At 42.4% G+C, this 18,635-nt stretch overlaps 1 protein-coding gene across 1 annotated transcript in view; it reads right to left on the bottom strand.

Annotated features, from left to right (window-relative positions):
- Positions 1–6,579: 6,579 nt before the first annotated feature.
- Positions 6,580–18,635, bottom strand: part of LOC132569883 (guanylate cyclase soluble subunit beta-2-like) — a 29,571-nt gene continuing 17,515 nt past the window's right edge. Inside the window, exons 6-11 of the mRNA XM_060236634.1 lie at positions 18,281–18,429; positions 14,946–15,092; positions 12,026–12,180; positions 10,988–11,148; positions 8,453–8,557; positions 6,580–6,644 (exon numbers count right to left, since the gene is read on the bottom strand). Of these exons, the coding sequence (XP_060092617.1) occupies positions 6,580–6,644; positions 8,453–8,557; positions 10,988–11,148; positions 12,026–12,180; positions 14,946–15,092; positions 18,281–18,429 (782 nt within the window). The remainder of the gene's footprint in view (positions 6,645–8,452; positions 8,558–10,987; positions 11,149–12,025; positions 12,181–14,945; positions 15,093–18,280; positions 18,430–18,635) is intronic.

Raw genomic sequence — 18,635 nt, 5'->3', positions numbered from 1 at the left:
CTTTTGGCTGGTGGGGGGCAGCATATGCTAATGAGGTCCACCACCTATTTTTTTACAAAATGACTTCTGTATTGATGTATGTATGTATTACCCAAGAATTTCACCTCTGTGTTCAGGGTTCATGAGCAATCTGGAGTTTCTTCATGATGAGAAGGAGCCTAGCTTTATTCTCATTATAGTGACTGCACTCCTCATTTCCTCTCTTGTCTCTGCAAGCATGCACCCAAGATTGAAAACTTCCTCATTTTGCAGAAGTCTTATGATCTAATCCTAATTTGTTTTATGATCGAATCCTAATTTATGATTTAATCCTAATTTGTCCAAATTTGGGTTCTGTAACAAATTGGGAGTCTGTTTTTTTGCTCACAAAATGGGATTTCAAACCACCATCCTGGTTCAGAGTTCCTGTTGGTGGACAAGAAACAAATCCAATTTACTCTGCTTTGAACATCAGAACCAAATGTGCACATCTTTCTCCACGTTTCCCCTTAAAATGGATATCACTCAGCATTCACATCCAGTGCTTTTGAGGGAACATGGCATTCTGTCTTCAGATAATACATGAATTGTTATTGAGGTTGAAATGTGTTTTCAGTGTCAGAGGCCCATGGCTGGCACTACCTGTGACATGATTAGTAATGAGCTCTATTATATACACCTGGGCCCATACTACGTGCTGATTGTGTTTTAATTCCTGATTGGCTTCTGCAGCCATTTTTTAAAAACAAAAGAACAGATGAACAGCTGCAAGCCTTCCCCTGCTGTTTTGGCCATGCATGGTTTCTGTTCTTTCATTCTTTGGCAGACAGATGTTTTCCCTCTTCCTTCATCTAGAAAAGGGGGTATGCAGCAGCATAGCTGTCTCCCTGTAGCAAATATGTCCCCCCCCCCAAGCTCATACCTTGAATAAAACTTTGTTGGTCTTAAAGGTGCCACTAGACTCTTCCCCTATTTTGTCACTGTCTTGGAAAAATGCACTAGAGGGAGTATCACACAGCAACTAATGTAGATGATGTACTCATGTATTAATCATGCAGAAAGGCTAAAAGCCTAGCCAGCTGGAGGGGAAAGAATGATTTTAAAATATTGATTTTATAGTCTTGTTATCTATGGTGGTGATGGTCATGGCCCAGACTTTGTATTTTTAGCTTGCTAACCATTGTCTTTATTATGTAACCTGTGTTTATAAAGCTGTAAATTAAATTCATTTGCATCATACCATTTTATATATACACGTAAATGTTACATTAAAAATGTTACAGATAAAACAGGGTGAGGTAGAAGGGAGAGACAACGAAATAGAATAATAATATATGGGACAATTGTGTACATGTATGTGTATAGTCTGGCATGATTAACCCAAGTAAATGCATGTTTCTCTTGTTCTACAGGAGTTGGTATCTCCAGTAACAGACTAGAAAAGACAAATATAAAAGTCCACAGGCCAGTCCAACAGTTTTGCCAGCAGTGCAGTCTTCCACTGATAGAACACACCTCTTCTACCAGAGGAAACCTCAGTGCATCAGAGGGATGTTCCACTGTTGGCAGAACAGAGCTTTTGCATTCCACCCCATATTTTCAGGTAAGGGGTAGAAATGAAGTGAAGGAATTCCATGTGCAGCTCAGAGCTGTGAGGAATAAGTGTGCTAGGAATGCCCAACTTGTGGCCATGGAAAATAATCTATGGCTGGCTTGCAGAAGGATCTTCAGAACAGTTAAGTTGTGGAGTAAAGGGGCGTAATGTCAAGCAATTAGATCTCAAAGAAATCAGTCCTTGATTTGAAACAAAGTATGATTTATTGATAATCCAAGATTGAGCTAAGGATTGGAACTGATACATAGTAACAGTGAAGGCATGCTTAAAGGTGGCACATCAAAGGGTTTTCTAAACAAAGCTACATTCTCTAAACAATGCTTATTCACGTGTGAATCTTCACACGGCCATTCCTTATCTCCCCTGTGGTTTCCTTCCCTGGGATCAGGCCTGGGAACCTGTCCCTGGAGGCGCTTATCTTCAGAGAGCGAACTCCTGCATTTGTTAGTAAAAGCGAGAGAGGCAAAAGAGGCATGAACTACCCCCTAGATATTCCCGGCTTTGATGTGCCCAGCTTGACCCCTGGTTAGTAACATTCATGGAGCTTCACAGATACTTTCAGTTAGCATTACATTATTAAAGGAAAGATGTACATTGCTTGACATACTGCCCCCCCCCCCAAGCTCATGCTCGGGGTTTGTCTGGGTGCAGTAGGTAAAATCTTTCGAGAAGGAGGGGGGCCCGAAGGTCTGAAGACTTCACCCATTCATCGCAGCTGGGAGGAAAGTATTTCCAGCGCACCAGATAGTGTAACACCCCCTTCTTCATTTTGGCATCCAGCACCTCCTGCACCTCATGATGACTCTGACCCTTCACTTGAATAGGTTACTCACCTAACTCACCACATCCTCATTATTCCAGAATTTGGAAAAGATGATATAGAGGAAGAAGAAGCAACCCACCCCCCTCAGTACACTGGCCAAATGGTGGAACACCATACCATTTCCCTCAGCATGAAAGCTCCCTTGCCTTGCAGGGGTGCAGTTGAGCTAGGACTGGTTGGAGAGTAAGTCCAGTGCTATATTTGGATGTGCATCAGTGACACCCATCAACTGTCATGTCCTACCACCCTTAAACCCTTTTAGCCCCTCACAGCTTCTGCCATAGCATTCAGTCACTTGGCATGATCCAGCTGGCTGCTGATCTTACCCATTTGCAGGGTGGTACCTTTGGAAGGCCAGAAGCCCTTTTCAGCAGTATATGTAATCTGATGATCTAGGCAGGGTCTTTTGTGAGACACATAGCATACGAGAACAATAGTACTGAGGCCAATTGCCTTTATTCAATCGTATGCAAAGATAGGAATACCAAGGAGGGTACAGGACTTAAATGGTAAGGATTGCTAGTCCACAACTAGGAAGAACTTCTTACCTTCCATTCAAACATCTTTTTCTGCTGGCGTCATCTGTGTTTCAGACTGATTTATTCACAGGATCAGACTGACCCCAGCAGAGACTAGACTTCCCTACTTTCTAAAGCTGACCAGCAGTTGACAATGTTTTCTGGTGAGTTGAATCCCTGCCAGCTGATGCTCTGACTTTATGGCACCCCTTCCACAAATGGGCACTTATTTCAGGGAATTTTTTTTTATTGAATTCAGATTTGACCTACCCCATGCTTTGCACTTCCTTTGGAAAGGGGTTGTGCATCTGTGTCATCATTTACTTTGTGAGCGACAGAACCTCCCTTTTTTTGATGGATGTGCAGTAACATCATAACATTGAAAAAAGGCTGACTGTATGAGGGGAAACAGCATGGTTGCCACCATTTCAAAGGTCCTCCGTTCCTCCTTAGTCCCCAACTAAGAAAATGGCTGGCGATCATTTAATTAGATACACCAGTTCATAATTGTTATTCAATAATTATGAACCATGTACTTTGTCAGTGACAGACCCCCCTTTTTGTGCATATGCAGTAATGTTATAACATCACAACAATGTGAAAAAGGTTGGGTGTATTGTGGGGAGCTATGGTTTCAAAGATCCCCTGCTCCTCCTTAGTTGCCAACTAACAAAATGGCCAGCAAATATTCCCACAAAATCCTAATGAAAATAGTATTTCATTTGTGATAATCAAACTGGATATACCAATTCGTACAGTGTTATTCAATAATTATGAAGCAGACTAAATGGAAACACCACATGTTGAGTTTCCATGATTATCAGATCAATTATATAATTCCATTATTTTTAGATGTTTAAAAAAACTGAATTATCATCTAAAACATGGGGAGCTGTAGGGGAAGATGGGGAGGGGGGAATGAAAAAACAATATAAGCGAGAGGTGACAAAACTTACACACCGAAAAGTAAGAAAGGAGAAAGGAACTTCATGGATGGATAATTCCATGGAGAAGGCTACATGAAACTGCGCTGTCCATTTTGTCCCAATGTTATAATTCTGCTATATTATAATGGGAAAAAATCATGTAACAGAATCAACATTACACTTTTAAAAGCCTATCAGATTGCTCAGATACAACCTGGGGGGGAGGGGCGCGGAGGTGGGGTGAACATGCAACACAGACAACACAAAAGGGTGGTGGGAACCAAAATTCAAAATCAGGAATTCCTTATTAGAAAACTGTGAGCTCAGATCTGAAGGGGGGGAAATCGCTGAAAAAAATAGATCCAACAAACACGGGGTAATGGTACTAAATTTGATCTACTCCTGGAAAGGCAAAAAGTTGTGCAGAAAGTTTTACAAACGTTGATACCATCCTGAGACTTTATGCTATGTACGTAAGTAGTCTATTCACATGAATTTATCAGAAGTGGGTAACAGCAGCTCAGTGGTGTTGCACAAAAGGGAGAATTGTGCCTCATGAGGCTTTTCCACTACAGCCCTGTGACCACACCCATGGAAGAAAAAACAAGCTTCCAATTAACTCTAAATTGGGGGGGGGGGGGGGAGCTACAATGGAGAAGAAGTAACTAATCAATCTAGTCCTTTGGTTGTTTTACTACACAGCATTAAGTTCTAAACTAGTGTAAGAAACCTGCAGAAAATCTGTATCATGGATGCTGAATTTTTGATTTTTTAAAGCATAATGCAAAACACTGAAGGGGTATGGCCATCTTTTGGTATTAACTGATCATTTTCCTTTTGCAAATGGCCTCCATGGGGGTAACGGTGTTCAGCACCTAGCAGGTAACCAGAGAGAAGAAAACAAAGCTGTGAAAAAGTAATTGGGATATTCTCCCTAGGTTTTCAGCTGTGACCAGAGGCAGTCTATTGGCCATCCTTTGGGATAATCCTAATCCCTTTTCCTCTGTCATAGGAGTATAAAATTATTGTCACAGGCAAGCATTAACCTCAATACGGCTTTGCTGGATAAAGCTGCCCCCCCCACCCGGGGTGCACATTTCTCTGTAGATCTATCTAAATAAACCAACAAAAAATCTTGGGTTTGGATTCTATCTGCATTGAAGGACTTCCAGTATACGGAAGCATGGCTTCTCCCCTCTCCACTCTCCTCATTGCTCCCTGAAAGGAGCCCCCAAAGCACTGGTCCTGGAGTGGGGGCACCTCCTAGGAGCAGCACAAAGGGGAAGCTGGGGGTGTACTGTGGGAGGAAATAGTTTCATAAGGTAGCCATATTAGTCTGCAGTAAAACAGCATTGAGTCCAGTTGCACCTTGGAGACCAAAAAGAATTTCAGGGTACAAGTTTTCTGGAATCAAAGCTCCCTTTGTCAGCGGAAAGGAAGTTGGTGAAAATCTCCCTCCCTGCAGACAGTCTTTTTGATAGGATCCAACCCGCTGTTTTAGGTATCCTGTTAGTCTAAGTGAAAAAGTTTCTCCTCCTTGATGATGATATAGGGGGATTGTTTACATTTTGAGTTGGGGGGAGGGCTGGACTTCCATTGCCATTAATCTACTGCTGCCTAAGTATCTGTTCTTGTTCAGTTTAAATCATGGTTCAGGATATTCCTGCCATTCCAAGGAAAAGAGAAGGCACATTGTTGACACTTTGGAGCATTGTAAGGCACACCCAGGGCAACAAAAAAAACCCAAAGCAACACAGAGATTGGCCAGTTTGTAGGGTGCAAAGACAGCAACAAAAGTGCATTATCCAGAACCGTCTTTGCTAGCTTGCCTGAAAATGAATCTTGATTTGACATGCATCTCACTTGTGTAGCTTCATAAGATGCTGGCCCTGAATTACTGTGCCAAACTCTTGTCTCCTACTGCAGAAGGGATAAAAACATTTCTCTGGTCACAGTGGTTGCCTTGATCTGGACAGCCCAGGCTAGCTGATCTCATCAGATCTTGGAAGCTAAGCAGGGTTGGCCCTAGTTAGAACTTGGAAGAGACCACCAAGGAATACCAGGGTCACCATGCAGAGACAGGCAGCAGCAAATCACCTTTGAATGTCTCTTGCCTTGAAAACTCTACAGGGTTGTCATAAGTCAGCTGCCATCTGATGGTACTTTCCATCACCATTACAGTGGTTTTGTATGGAAGAGCCAGGTATATCAGTGTCCCTTTCCTTCCTTATCCCACCGACTGCTGTCATCCACTCTCCCCCAAAATAAACGGTTATGTTATCCTTGCTTGTATTAGTTATACTAAAGATCCTCAATCTTTTTGAGAGGGGGTTGAGTGGCTTCCACAAGAGGCAGAGCCAAACCCCAAAATGGCTTGTGCAGGAGGCGGGGCCAAATGCAATAATTCCTTCCACACTTTTCCTAAGAAGATGGAAAGCCTGAAGGGGGAGTGGAACCACAGGTACTTACCAGTTCTCTTGATCCTCTAGTCCACTAGAGCAGGGGTGGCCAACGGTAGCTCTCCAGATGCTTTTTGCCTACAACTCCCATCAGCCCCAGCCATTGGCCACGCTAGCTGGGGCTAATGGGAGTTGTAGGCAAAATACAACTGGAGAGTTACCGTTGGCCACCCCTGCTCTAGTGGAAAACCCTTTCATTGAATAAAGGTAGCCAGTAACAAGCCTGCCTTACAATGGCCCTATCCACTTCCTTAAAAGCTCAATAAGTGCCAAGAGAAGTACTGGCTGTCACCATGGCATCCACTGGCACTACACTGAGGATTCCTGAGTTATACAAACATTGATTAATGAGCTATATACATAATGCAGGCTACAGGGGTGTCAAATATGAGGCCCAGGGGCCGAATCAGGCTCCTATCAGGTGTCAAGTGTCTTGCCATGAATTCCTGAACATATGAAGCTGCCTTGTACTGAATCAGACCCCTGGTCCATCAAAGTCAGTATTGTCTTCTCAGACTGGCAGCGGCTCTCCAGGGTCTCAAGCTGAGGTTTTTCACACCTATTTGCCTGGACCCTTTTTTTGGAGATGCTGGGAATTGAACTTGGGACCTTCTGCTTCCCAAGCAGATGCTCTACCACTGAGCCACTGTTCCTCCCCTGCACATTGCTGTTCTGATATTCCCTTGTTCTTTTGCTTCGCTTGCCACTATCTCTTTGCAACAAGCTATCAAAAGAAGACTCTGCCGGCCTGGCAGTTGCCTGAGAGACCAAGGTCAACCAGCCGGGCTAGATGCACCTGGGAGGGGATGGGCCAAGAGGCTTCCCGCATATATTTCCCATTTGAGCTTCCCGCTTTCCCTTTGAAATTATAATGGTTACATTGAATGTATATAAGGGAGCCAAAGACTGGCCCCACCAGTCGTTGCAAGACCTGTCATGCCTAATACAGTTATCAAGGTTCAATAAACTGCTATTACATCAATGGTCTGTTTGACGTGCCTGGAAGACTGAGGACTTGACATCAGGCCCTCAAGCAACTGACTGTTGTCTGCTTCCTTCTGCCTCTCACTTGCTTCCTTCTGCATCACAGCTTGCTTTGCCAGGCTTGCTCAATCGCACAGGAGCTACAGAGCAAAACCCCTATTTTCTCCATTGGCTGAGACTCCTCCCTTGGGGGGAAGGGGGGAAGGGAGAGCTTGCTTTGCCAGGCTTTCTCAATCACACAGCAAAAGCTACTGAGCCAACCCTCTCTTCCTTCTATTGGCTGAAGCTTCTCCCTCAGCCAGGAAAGAGTCAGAGCTTCCTTTGCCCAGCTCCCAAAATCCCATGGGAGAAATGCAAAGAAAGCATGTTTAAGACTAATGAGTGCTAATGTTTGTTTTTAAGGGGTTTTTTTTAATCTTTAATTGTGTTTATCTGCGTCTTTTACAAAGTTTATATCTCTGCTACCTAATCTTAAATAGGTATGCACATGGCCCAGCCCGACATGGCCTGGCTCAACAAAGGCCTCATTTATGTCCGATCTGGCCCTCATAACAAATGAGTTTGACACCCCTGGGCTACTATATCTTCTGCAAAATGGTCTCCATAGAATGTACACAATACATAGACACAAGGATAACATTCTAATGAAACGGTCAAAATTATACAAACATGAATAGATTATGACCAGCTCCCTGGACTCCTATATTACTTTATTCTTCAAAATAAACTTCAAAACTCCACTTGCACCTGCTGGAATGGCCTTGGGTCAGCCATAGCTCTGTCCTTGAAAGGGCAGCCCCTTTCAGCCCCACCCACCTCACAAGGTGTTTGTTGTGGGGGAGGAAGATAAAGGAGATTGTGAGACACTCTGAGACTTTGAAATTTGGAGAGGAGGGCAGGATATAAATCCAATATAATCAAAATAACTAAACTTGGAGTCAAGTGTTTGTGGGTTGTACAGCGACCATTGGTTATTGGGCCTTGTTTTCTTGTGCTGGTAACTATTTCAAGCCTTTTAAAATTATGAAGGGGATATCTGCTTTTTGCCATCTCTCTCCGAACCTGGGGAGATGATTGCAAAGGATAGTAACAATCCTAGTCGCACTGTTTTTGTGCCCAGAATGAAACCAGTACATGCTGAAACAAACCTTGGATGTCTGGTCCATATTCTACCTCTGTAGAAGGAACTAACTCTTGACAGTCGGCATACTTCATTGCAACAACATTGTTGCCACCATCATTTCTCAAAGCATCTGTCCCATCAAAAAGAAATAAAATGTGTCAGGGACACAGATAAATTAGGAAATTCTATGCAAAACATAATGGACACAGATTTGACCAAGTGTTTCCAAATATACAGCTCCTTGAATCTGTCAGTTTTTGAGCTCATGAGAAAAGAATAAAATTCAAATACTAAAAATTTTAGATAAATGGTGTGCTGCTATGTAAACCTGAGAGTGCATGGATACAACAGCTGTTAAGTTAAAGGGGCTGGAGGCTTAAAACTCTTAATAGGTCCCATCTGATCTCCATACCTTAGTAAGAGACAGACAAGAAGAATGTCCTGTCCAGGTAGTTGTCAAATATGAACATATGAAGCTGCCTTATACTGAATCAGACCCTTGGTCCATCAAAGTCAGTATTGTCTTCTCAGACTGGCAGCGGCTCTCCAGAGTCTCAAGCTGAGGTTTTTCACACCTATTTGCCTGGACCCTTTTTTGGAGATGCCAGGGATTGAACCTGGGACCTTCTGCTTCCCAAGCAGATGCTCTACCACTGAGCCACCATTTGTCGTTCCCCCCCCCCCCACACACACACACACAAATCATAATGTTTATCCTCATACAAAACTAAATTCTGGCTGCCCTGCCATGAAATGTGTCAGCTTTTCTTCCTGCATTGTAGAATACTTCAGAGCAGAAATATCAATCACAGCATGTTGGGATTCCTGTATTTTAAATTCTATCAGGAGGACTTTGTTTCTCCATGGAATGTTGTAAATTATTTAAAAATCTTCAATAATGTTTTATATTGGGCTATACATTACTGAAGAGTGCAGCAGACAGCTCTGACCTCATATGTTTAGGTTTGACATTGGCTTAAGAGTGTGGACCAGGAAATTAACACAATGGGGTCAAGGTCCAGAAAGAGATGTACATACAAACCTAGGACTGCAACAAATCTTAAAACTAGACAAATAACTGGAGAAAGGTAAAAACCTCCCTAAATGAAAAAATAATGCTTGCACAAGCACAGACCAACACTGAACAATAAAATGCCAAAATAAATCCTGCAACCAAGAGATGTCAGTGGCAACCTGGCTAGAGGTGGCCTGGAATGAACAGAAAGCATGCTGCTAGAGCCTTCTGCTCCAATCTCTCACCTCATAAGACTTGGAGAGGAAACCACATCCCACATGCTTTCCAATCCCAGTCCAGGCCTCTAATCAGCTGACTGGAGGTAGCTGGTGGGAAGTTTGGAGCAGAAAGTGTGACAGATGTACTTTATGCTCCAAGCCCCCACCCCATCATGTGGTGATGACTGATGAGTGAGTCATGGAGAGTGTTAAAGCAGAAAGCCCACCATCTGGACTTTCCAAACCAAGCTACCACTGACTACAGCAGAGGGTCCCAGGGATGTCCCTCCCCCCACCATGAATCCCTGTGGATTCCCTAACTTTAAATAAATAATATCTGAGAGCCAAAACAAACACAAGACGGCTGTAATACGGCATGAACTTTGGTAGGCCATGGTCCATTTCAGGTATATAAAATGATCTGGAAACAAGATTTACATGTAAGGAAGAAGAAACAATGTGATGCAGCAAGTTTCAAAGACAATGCAAAGAGAATTGTTTCTTGATCAGAGCTAGCCCTGTCCCTGAACCTCAGAACACAAAAGAGTGTTAAATAAAATAGATAAATACATGGACCAGTCAGCAGATGAGTCTCCCAGTCCTACCACAATTCCAAAAGGTAGGCTGAGGGCAGAACTTTTTTCTTTCAGATTATGAGCCTCAGTAGCTGCCTTGAGTCATGAGAAAGGCTGGTGGAATAAATATTTTAATAAATTAAAACCAAGAGAGTTCTTTTTTCTTTATTATTTATTTGGGTGTTTTATTTTTCTAATTATAATTTTATTAAATATTTGATTGTACATATACAACAAAACAATATAAAACTAAACCCAAAATCAATGTGAATATCGATAATCAAGTAAAACACATAGAGAAAAGTCCAGGACATATTCTTTTCCAAAAGACAGTTTCTAACTGTACCAGACCAGGAATCTTTCTGCTCTTTAGTGTTATCTCCCTGTTTTGACTGGGTAGGCAAATTTTGTCTCACTAGAAGATCTATCCCCTTTTCTGGCCTGAATGATAGTCTTCGCCTAACTACTCACTTGTCCTTGGGAATGTTCCCATACTCATCTGTGTTAAACTGCTCTCAGTCAGGGCTGAATTCAGCCTTACTCTCAGCATTCAGGCTCTCAAGTTTTTTCTGCTCAGCTGATGCTAACCAATCTGAAGTCTTGGGACAGCCTATCACTCAAAGCTTTATCTGTTTGTATAGTACTTCTAAGCTTTTAAAAGTGCAGTTTGTCACAGTTACAAAATGCAAGGAAAAGAACCACCTCATGATGACACCACAAATATTAAACATTAAGAATCTCTCTCTACTTACCATCATCATCAGTGTTGCCCAGATTATCTTCCATGTGTCCCATTATTTCATTCTCGGAGGCACAGAGGTTTTGCCTCAGAAAATAAGTTGTCATTTTCCCTTTGCCTTTTACTTCTATTTCTCCCCTTTCCGCTATGTCAAACCCTTGGTGTTGCAATGCTCTGTGCAATGCAAGAAACGGAAGCAAGCATGAGAACAAACAAAATCAATGAGTGGCCATAGATGGCCACTTAAAATTTGCTTACTATTGTAGCATAATCCTGGGCACGTTTAGTCCTGTTGAGTTCAGTGGGCCTTGCTAACAGGAAAGCATATATAGAATTGCAAGCTTTAAAGTTTCAGAAGGACAGGAAGCACAATTTCACCCTGTGCTGGGGCAAGATGACTGAGGATCAGTGAAAGCACCCCACAATTCTGGTTCAGACTTGGTTTTTTTCTTCAAAGATCTGGAAATAGACTGGAAGGCTTCTGGTCTGTAGGGAGCAGCACCCGAATGAGCACCAAGTGGCAGGGTTGGGTTTTCTCCCACTCCCTTCACACCATAGAGCCTGCGTCCCAAACATGGTGCCTGCTAATGCCATGGTGATGGCCAACAGCTTTACTGGCGCCCACAAAGATTTTTTTAGGAAGTGTATGGAGCCACGTGCAGGCTGTTGCTAAGCAAGGCTTCTGACCGGTCATTAGAGAATTTATTGGATGTGCAGATTTTTAAAATCATTGCTTTATCAGAAGGTGCCACTACAGCACAAGGATCTTCACTGTGTGACTAAAGGTAAGCTGCAGCAGACGTTTTGTGGCTGGCTTTGCATTGTGCAACAGCCCACCACACTATGACAGAATTCCAAAGGTACTCACAGGCTAAAAAATGTTGGGGACCCCTGCCATAGAATCTCTTTATGGATACTGTGACCTGTTCTGAGGACCCTCAAAGAAGTTTGATGATTGATAAATAGCTCGTGTAAACATTCTCCCCCAAAAAGAAATAAAAGAGACACAACTAGTTTTCCTTGTAATGCTTTTTTTTTTGTGGGCTGTTACCTGAATGCTGTTGGGCTAATGTGGATTTTGTCTGGAAGACCATGACTTTCCATCCTAGAAGCTGTATTGACAGTGTCACCAAATAAACAGTATCTGGGCATTTTGTCCCCAACTACCCCAGCCAAAACTGGTCCAGAGTGAATCCCAATTCTGATCTGTTGGCATAAGCATAACATGGAAATATTCTTAAATCTTTGTTCTCTACTGTAGATGAAAGATGTCTGATGGTCTTCATTCAGCCAGTCTATTCTAATAATGCTAGTACAGTACAAGAAAAAATTACTTACAGTATATATTTACAATCAAGGACTATATATACATATATAATTTACCAAACAAAAAAAAATTACCTGTCAATCAAGTCAAATAAGATGGGGGCTTTATTAAAGAAATTTGAACGAAATTTGAACTAAAGACAACCAAACTGCCTCTATTTGTTGAGTTTAATTTTATCAGTCCTGTATATCTTGTTCCCAGTGCCTAACAACTCTAGCTTCAGTGACAAAATGCAGAATAATATCACCTAGATGTTTAGGAAACACTAGTGTACAATTTAGTAACAAAGTCTCTCTCCTGAAGGGGTAGTCCAAAATTAGTCAATGTTTCATTGTACCTATGAATTATCTTTCTTTTTTCACCCGTGCACATGACCACCACACATGTATCAAATCAGTATTTGGAGAACTGCAGACTGCAATACCAACAAGAATGGAAGTATGTGTTAAGTGAATTGCAGAAGCAACTTGACTCGCAAAACATCCTACCATTGACAGCCTTGATCAGGTTTACAAACTGAGGGCTAAGGCTTCCTTGACTGAGTCAGTCCATCTCATGTTGGGTCTTCCTCTTTTCCTGTTGCCTTCAATTTTTCCTGGCACAAACACATTTGCCAGAGAGCCATTTGGAAGTACTGACAGTGTATATTAGAAAAGCTTTATGTTTTATACCAAAAGACAGTAGGTGATCTATTATATTGAGTCAAGTGGTTGTTTACATTCATCTCTGGCATGTTCTCAGATTCGCACATTCTCCTTCAGGAATAGGTTTCCAGCTCAAAACAGAATCGATCTTGTTAGCGATGACAAGGGGGCTGAGTTTTCTGTTCTCAAGATTATAGAATGAGATGGGTCTGAAGGATGGCCAGCTCAAAGCCGCGGCAAGAGAAGCCAGCCAAGAGAAGCTTTGGAGTTCCAGCTCCATGCTATTTTAAAAACAGTGAACTGCATTTTTAAAATTGTTTTAAAAATTGGCAGCTCTTGTAAGGGCAGAAAAGCAAGAGATACATTTTGTAAGTAAATAAATACATATTCTACTAGTTTATGGGGACATCTTCCTACAGCACAAAAAGCTTTTATCCAGCATCACAGGCTCTTCTTGCACTAGAGAAAGTCTCCTTACAGCAGAGGAATGCAGCACTGTTAGCTTAGTGGACTGATTCTAAGTACTCAGGAGTTCAGTTCTATATGTCTGTTAGCCCAGAAACAACACCAAGTTACTCCCAATCAAGTACACACAACATCAAGCCTTAGATCAGGGGTGTCAAACATGCGGCCCAGGGGCCGAATCAGGCCCCTGGAAGACTCCATTCAGGCCCCCAAGCAACTGGCTGTCATCAGCTTCCTTTTCACTATCTCTTGCTTCCTTCTGCATAACAGCTTGCTTTGCAAGGCTTGTGCAATCATACAGGAGCTACAGAACAAAACCCCTATTTTCTCCATTGGCTGAGGCTCCTCCCTAGTGGAGAAAGGGGGAAGACAAAGCTTGTTTTTTCAGGGTCTCTCAATTGCACAGCAGAGCTACTGTGCCAAGCCTCTTCCTTCTATTGGCTGAAGCTCCTCCCCCTCTTGGTCCTCTGGGAAAGGAAGCAAAGAGCCAGAGCTTCCTTTGCCCAGTTCCCAGGATCCCATGGGAGAGATACAAAGAAAGCACCTTTAAGACCAACGAGTGCTAACGTTTTAAGCATGTTTTGAGGTTTGTTTTTTTTAAATCTTTAATTGTGTTTGTCTCTATCATTTATGAAGTTTATGTCTCTGCTACCTCATCTTAAATAGGTATACAATGGCCTGGCCCAACTTGACATGGCTCAGCCCGACAAGGTCTCATTTATGTCAGATCTGGCCCTCATGAGTTCAACATCCCTGCCTTAGATTATGTGCTCCTAAACACCTAGCTAAAGATTAAAATGAAGAATGGCTGCTTGAGAACTAAAACAGACATGGGAAAAAGTGGATCCCTATAAGTCTAAAAATTGTAAATTGCACGCACAGCAATTGCACGCACAATTTGGCAGTAAAGTCAGTTCATTTATTGTAATTAGTCATTGGCTGTTACAAATCTACAAAAATCTCAAGAAAAAGGAAAGTAAACTAGAAGTTAAAACATACAAAGTATCATGTAAGGTATAACAAGGGTATAACAATAGATGCAATGCAATGGCAATAACAATAAAGATGTAGACATAAATCTAAAAGTGATTCCTTCGCATTGCCACCTTGGCAATGTGCAGTAAAAGAAAAGTGTACTCATGCTGCATGACAGGGGCCCCACAGGAACAGCTTTTGGGTGGGGGCATTTTAAACTGCAGCAGGACGGAGGGGCAAGAAATCTGCACAGACCTTCAGTCTGCAGCACCACTTCAGTGCATCCAAGCCTCAGCATTTTCCCTCTCCACAGCCCCACAAGTCTTGATTTTGCAGATGGACTCACAGGAGCAGATAGCCAAGGACATATTGCTAACTACATCACTCTTCCCTAAGACTCTCTGCTGAGGATACCGTTGGGTCTTCAAAGTGACAGGCTACACGAAAGGTTAAAAGAGCTTTGGAAAAAAGCAGCAAGACCCCATTCAGAAAAGTGTCTCAAGCACTCACTTTCATCTTTGGGTTACAACTGTGGCATAGAACTATGTGATTTCAATTACCTGAATGGGCTTCTGAGTAATCGGGTTCATAACTTCTCTTGCAGCAATTCTCATGCCCAGAGCAAAATTGGCCACCCTTTCAGCATGACTTGGAATAGGCACAGGGACCCCTCCTACAACCATGTAGGCATCACCTATTGTCTCCACCTGTAAAGAAAAGGGAGACATATTGTAGGCCTGGAAAGACAGAATCCTGCAAGATGAATCAACCATTTGTACATACACAGGCGTATTTTACACCCAGTGTGCTGCAACCAAAGGTGGTGTTCTACTGGTGTACCAGCACTTACACTAGAAGAGTGACACTTCCTTTAGTGAAGAGGGAAAGTTGACGTCTACCAATTCCCTCCTCTTACTGTACAACACCCCCCATTGCTCCCTCCACACTGTTTGTGAAGGTCCCCAGACCCTCAGATATTACCCAAATAGGTTGTCTCTTATTTAAGTTAGGGAAATTAGCTTAATTTGAGGCAGCAAGAGGGGTAATGGGGATTCTTCTCACCTGGGCATACCAGGACTTTTCCCCTAAGAACTCTCAAAAACAAACCAGTCAGGTGTTCAACTGGGTGTTATTGAAAAAGAAATAAAGGAGCAAAACACACTTAAAGCACACAAGCAAGCAAAAAAGAAATCAGGAAGAAGTGGGGAGAGCAAGGGAGTTTTGAAGAGGTGATATTTACCAATCTAGATTTAGTGATGTCCGAGGAGAAAACTGCCAGTATTTCATGGAGTTAAGATGGGAGGAAGCCTACACGCAAGTGGAGGTGTATAGTAGAGTGCATACACACTACCATGGTGCAGGGTGCTACATTTATACCCAGAAATGCTCCCTGGGGAATCTGCTCTTGTGTTTACCCCAAAACAATGACAATGAGAAACAACCATTTGGGATGAGATGAATGGCTTTTCCCAGAGATGGCCAATGGAAGTTCGTGGCTCTCAATGACCCTTGATTACAGGATGGGATGTTTATCATTTGGGTGAAGGGTGTTAAGAACTGTATAATTAAGATAAACAGGTGAGGAGGGGGAAGTATGACTGGGCATGATGAGATTAGTTCAAAGGACTGTAAATGTCTTTCTTGGGAAACCAATTTGTCTTGATAATATATTTCTCTTTAGGGTGGGGAGAAAGTCACCAGTGGGTCAGCCATTACAGTTCACTTTCCAAAATATTTCCAGGATCTTACATAGCCAGCCTCCATTTTGTGTGTTCCAGATCCATTTTATTTCTTTTTCCATGTTTAGGTCAGGCAGTGCCCAGCACATATGATTTTAGGGTGATATTTTTAAGAAGGGTGTTTATCTCTATGTGCAAATGGCACCCTCTGCAGGAGTGGGGGTGTGTGTGTGTCTCACTGCTAATACAGAAGCAGAATTTGAGGGGGAGTCAAAGGACCACAGTTGGATAGGAGAGATAAAAAAATCACACTTAGCTCTACTCCCGGTACTTTGGATCCAACCCAATATACATAGCTGATCTATGAAACAAGGAACATAACAGGGATGGTAAGTGGTTCAGGCTATGCCACCTCGTAATGTGGGCATGCCTCCTTCCCTCTGTTCTGTTTCTTGTCCAGAGAGATCCAGTGGCCTACATGTGCTATATTTCACCTTGGGGCAGGCTTATCAATTAACATACACTGTGTGGGTTACTTTGGATTGGGAACAGTCTACCTGACAAACTGTAGGGAAGTGGCAATGGTATCAAAGGGAAAAAATCCTTACAGGAACACGTGGGAGTTGTGGATAGGAAGCCAGCAGGACATTTAGTGAATTTAGTGATTTGGGTGAACTGTTAACACATCACATCCAGGTGACTACCAACCCATCAGCTTGATGTCTATACCTGGAAAAGTTTTAGAACAAATCATCAAACAGTCGGTCCTAGAACACTTAGAAAGAATGGATGTAATTACTAAGAGCCAGCACGGTTTTCTCAAGAACAAGTCATGTCAGACTAACCTGATCTCCTTTTTTTGAGAAAGTGACTACCTTGCTGGATCGGGGGAATGCTGTAGACATCGTTTATCTTGATTTCAGTAAGGCTTTTGATAAGGTTTCACATACTATCCTTGTTGACAAGTTGGTAAAATGTGGTTTGTATCCTGTTACCATTAGGTGGATCTGTAACTGGTTGAAAGATTGCACCCAAAGAGGGCTTGTGAATGGTTCCTCATCCTCTTGGAGAAAAGTGACAAGTGGAGTGCCTCAAGGATCTATCCTGGGACCTGGTTTGTTCAACATCTTTATCAATGATTTGGATGAAGGAATAGAGGGAATGCTTATTAAATTTGCAGATGATACTAAATTGGGAGGGGTTGCAAACATAGAAGAAGACAGAAATAGGACACAGGATGACCTTGACAGGCTGGAAAACTGGGCTAAAACCAATACAATGAATTTTAACAGGGATAAATGTAAAGTTCTGCATTTAGGTAGGAAAAATCCAATGCATGGTTATAGAATGAGGAGACTTGTCTTAACAGTAGTATGTGAAAAAAGGATCTAGGGGTCTTAGTGAATCATACACTGAACACGAGTCAACAGTGTGATGCAGTGGCTAAAAAGGCAAATGCAATTTCGGGCTGTATCAACAGAAGTATAGTGTCCAGATCACGGGATGTGATGGTGGTGCTTTACTCTGCTCTAGTAAGACCTCACTTGGAGTATTGTGTTCAGTTTTGGGCACTACATTTTAAGAAAGATATAGACAAGCTGGAACGGGTCCAGAGGAGGGTGACAAAAATGGTGAGGGGTCTGGAGACCAAGTCCTATGAGAAAAGGTTGAAGGACCTGGGAATGTTTAGCCTGGAGAGGAGGCAGCTGAGAGGTGATATGATCACCATCTTCAAGTACTTGAAGGGCTGTCATATAGAGGATGGTGTGGAATTGTTTTCTGTGGCCCCAGAAGGTAGGACCAGAACCAATAGGTTGAAATTAAATCAAAAGAGTTTCTGGCTCAACATTAGGAAGAACTTCCTGACAGTAAAAGCGAATAATCAGTGGAACAGGCTTCCTTGGGAGGTGGTGGGCTCTCCTTCCTTGGAGGTTTTTAAACAGAGGCTAGATGGCCATCTGACAGCAATGAAGATCCTGTGAATTTAGGGGGAAGTGTTTGTGAGTTTCCTGCATTGTGCAGGGGGTTGGACTAGATGACCTTGGAGGTCCCTTCCAACTCTATGATTCTATGATTCAGTGTTTATAACAAGCTGTCTTCTGTTTTGATATTTTTCTAGCTATTGGATAAGCATGACTTGATTCAATTGGCTGTAAGCAGGATGTGTGAGGGAAAACCAAAGTGATGCAAATGTTCATGAAACTGAGAGCACTTACTTTGTACACACCATGGACACTGGTAAGCCGATCAAACTTGGAATACATTGAATTAAGCATTTTGACTATCTGAATTGGTTCACAGACTGAACAGATATTTGTGAAGGTCACTACATCACTGAAAAGGATTGTGCAGGAACTGAAATCCCCTAGGGAACAAATCAATGGGGAATTGTTATTTTTTAAAGTTATTTTAAAAATTATAACTATAACATATCAGCCTTTCCATCACTTCCAGGTCTATCACACATCTTTCAGTCCAGAAAAGGGCAGTAGCAAACATTTGCATAGCCTCAGTAGGACACATTCAGGAGGAATTCTTCATTCCTAAAACCAGCCACTCACAATCAGTCTG

The sequence above is a fragment of the Heteronotia binoei genome, chromosome 1 (genome assembly GCF_032191835.1).
Source record: "Heteronotia binoei isolate CCM8104 ecotype False Entrance Well chromosome 1, APGP_CSIRO_Hbin_v1, whole genome shotgun sequence".
Taxonomy (NCBI): domain Eukaryota; kingdom Metazoa; phylum Chordata; class Lepidosauria; order Squamata; family Gekkonidae; genus Heteronotia; species Heteronotia binoei.
This window is presented reverse-complemented; position numbering and strand designations above follow the sequence as displayed.